A 2,800-nucleotide genomic window follows, 5' to 3' on the forward strand; every position below is an offset into this window, starting at 1 on the left:
GTCTCTAGTATATATATATGTATATACATATATATATATATGTATGTATGTATGTATCTTCGCCGTACCGCTTCGTTGCGCTTTTGCTCGTGGGTCTTGGCGTGTCTTAAGTGTGACATGATGTTCTTGTCAAGTGTTTGTAGCACTATCTCGTCCTGCACACCATGGATGCTGCCCAGCAGCTGACATGCTCTCTCGCGCACAGGCACCTCCACATCGTTGACCAGATCACATATCTAAGTTGGGAGGTATGTAGGTAGGATATGTAGGTAAGATATGTAGGTAGAACGTAGAAGAATCACTCTCGAGAGGGTAGTATGTAGTACCCGCCTACGACTGTGGTTTTTAAACCAATAGTCTGGTGTGCACTCCCTTACTCTGACCATAGGCCAGGGGTCTACACCGGCTTAGCGAGACTATGGATACAGTGCCAGTCCAAGGCTTCATCTGACTATCATGCGATGGTAGCTGACTGAGTATAAGACACGAGACATGGCACCCCCATGACACAGACCCAGAAACACACCCAACACACTGTACTACAATGGGGCGACCATACACTGACCACACACCCAACACACTAACAAGAGACCCAACACACTCGAAACACACACCCAACATGCTCTAACCACACACCCAACACACTCTAACCCCACACCCAACTACAACCACACACCCAACACACTCTAACAAGAGACTCTTAACAGCCAATACCTTAGCGAACGCATCATCCACCATGCGCGTCTCAGTGCCTTGGTCAATCTTTGCATCGGGCGATGTGTTTGCACACACCCACACCACATTTATCGCCTGCATACGCACCTCTGGGCTGGCATCATCCAGCGCGTGCACCTGTGTGCGGGGAAAAAGAACCGGTGTATAGGCAGATAGGACAATTGGCCGGGGGGATATCGCAGAAGTGGTTCTAGTCCGGGCACACACTGGAAAGGGCAGATGGTGTCCAAAAAAGAAGTGTATTGTTACGCATACACACACATATATACACATACATACACATACATATAGACACAAACACACACACATATATATATATATATATATACGTGCGCGCACATGCACACACACACGCGCGCGCACACGCACGCACACACTCAGACAGGTACAGTCGATTGGTGTCCTATGCAGAGACTGCACTTACCGCTGCCTGGTACACGTCAATGCCCATAACCACTCCGCGCCTGTACGATGCACTCGCCACGTTCAGTGCTGCGAAGAGAGTGAAACGTGTCAGCATGCAGAGAAGTGTGTATGTCTGCGTCTGCATATAACACAAACATTCTCGCATACTACTGTGCGAAAGCATATAACAACAGTACTCATTAAGAAATGGGTGCACCTAAGTCCAGGACAACAATGACAGGTTTACTGCGCTTACCCGTATGGCGCATATAACTATTATGCTTGTGCAGTGAACCACTCAAAGAAATGAGTGCAAATCAGTCCAGTACAACAATGACAGGTCTACTGCGCTTACCCGTATGGCGCATATAATTACTATGCTTGTACAGTAAACCACTCATAAAGAAATGAGTGCAAATCAGTCCAGTACAACAATGACAGGTCTACTGCGCTTACCCGTATGACGGACACGTGCGTCAGTGTCGTCACAGAAGGACAGCGTAAGTCGACGTATGTCATTCGCCGTGACCGCGGTTGAGTCCATGTGGCCAGCGGTCTTATCGTTCCTGGATAATTGTCCACTACCACCGGCGTCTACGGGCTTAACCAGCTCACCCAGCACCTCCAAACACACATATCTGAGGCCCGCGGATTTCCGGCTGCAGGCTTCGCCGAGCCGTTGCCAGGCAACCGTTACTATGGAACACTGTAGCTGCACATCTTGCTTAACACGGGCTAAGCCTAACAACTTCTTCAGCAGCCCGGCTTTCCGTTGGGCCGAGGCCATGCGAGTCTCCACCGCAAGCACTGCGTTGAATACACTGACGTGTATTGTACGGGCAAAGGTAGACGTAATGTGGGTATACGTACGGTAGGGTTCTTTTAAGCAGGCGACTTGATGAAGGCAACATTAGCCACAAAACTTACGGATATGGCAGCACTTGTGGGTAGAGTGGGGAATAGATGAATGTTGATGTATTTACAAACACATATACCGGAAAGCATTCTTATAAGTACTATACACATTCTAAAATACAAAGATATCTATGCAAGATCCTATACGGACTGACAGTATATACATGTATCAGGTATATAAAAATGCAGTCAATAAGGCTACATTGCTTTGTCTTGTACTTCTGTACTATTGAATAGGGGAATGGGTGTAGCGGCAATACTCCTCCTATCCCGGCTTTGCAAAGTACCATTGTCCCGTTGTAGGTATATGCATTCATACAGGTGATACTCGCACCAGTCACCTCATATTGGAAGAAGATAACATACATAGCCTGCATACATGTCTTGCACATATCTATGCGATAACGAACTAATACATAAAAGGAAAATACATGACTATATCCGAAAATAGAGCCCACAACGAGATCAACAGATTTACCTATTTGTATACATGTATTTCCATATGTATGCAAATTTGCGCATACTACGAAGCTACATACAGGAATATGATATATAAAAGTCAAGGTATATGTGGATATATAGAAAAATACATATACAAAATCACAATTCATACAAACAAATTGGAATACCAATATATATATATATATATATATATATGCAAACACGTATACATACACACAAGCAAACAAACACAAACAAACCAAAACGACGCACAAACACAACCACAAACAAACACACACACACA

General features: G+C 45.3%; 1 protein-coding gene across 1 annotated transcript in view; it reads right to left on the reverse strand.

Moving 5' to 3' along the window:
- SARC_08547 (hypothetical protein) overlaps positions 1-2,800 on the reverse strand; it is an 18,176-nt gene that overhangs the window by 13,833 nt on the left and 1,543 nt on the right. The window contains exons 2-5 of the mRNA XM_014297476.1: positions 1,597-1,961; positions 1,160-1,227; positions 715-852; positions 69-236 (exon numbers count right to left, since the gene is read on the reverse strand). Of these exons, the coding sequence (XP_014152951.1) occupies positions 69-236; positions 715-852; positions 1,160-1,227; positions 1,597-1,961 (739 nt within the window). The remainder of the gene's footprint in view (positions 1-68; positions 237-714; positions 853-1,159; positions 1,228-1,596; positions 1,962-2,800) is intronic.

Source organism: Sphaeroforma arctica, assembly GCF_001186125.1.
Source record: "Sphaeroforma arctica JP610 unplaced genomic scaffold supercont1.779, whole genome shotgun sequence".
In the NCBI taxonomy this organism is placed as follows: domain Eukaryota; class Ichthyosporea; order Ichthyophonida; genus Sphaeroforma; species Sphaeroforma arctica.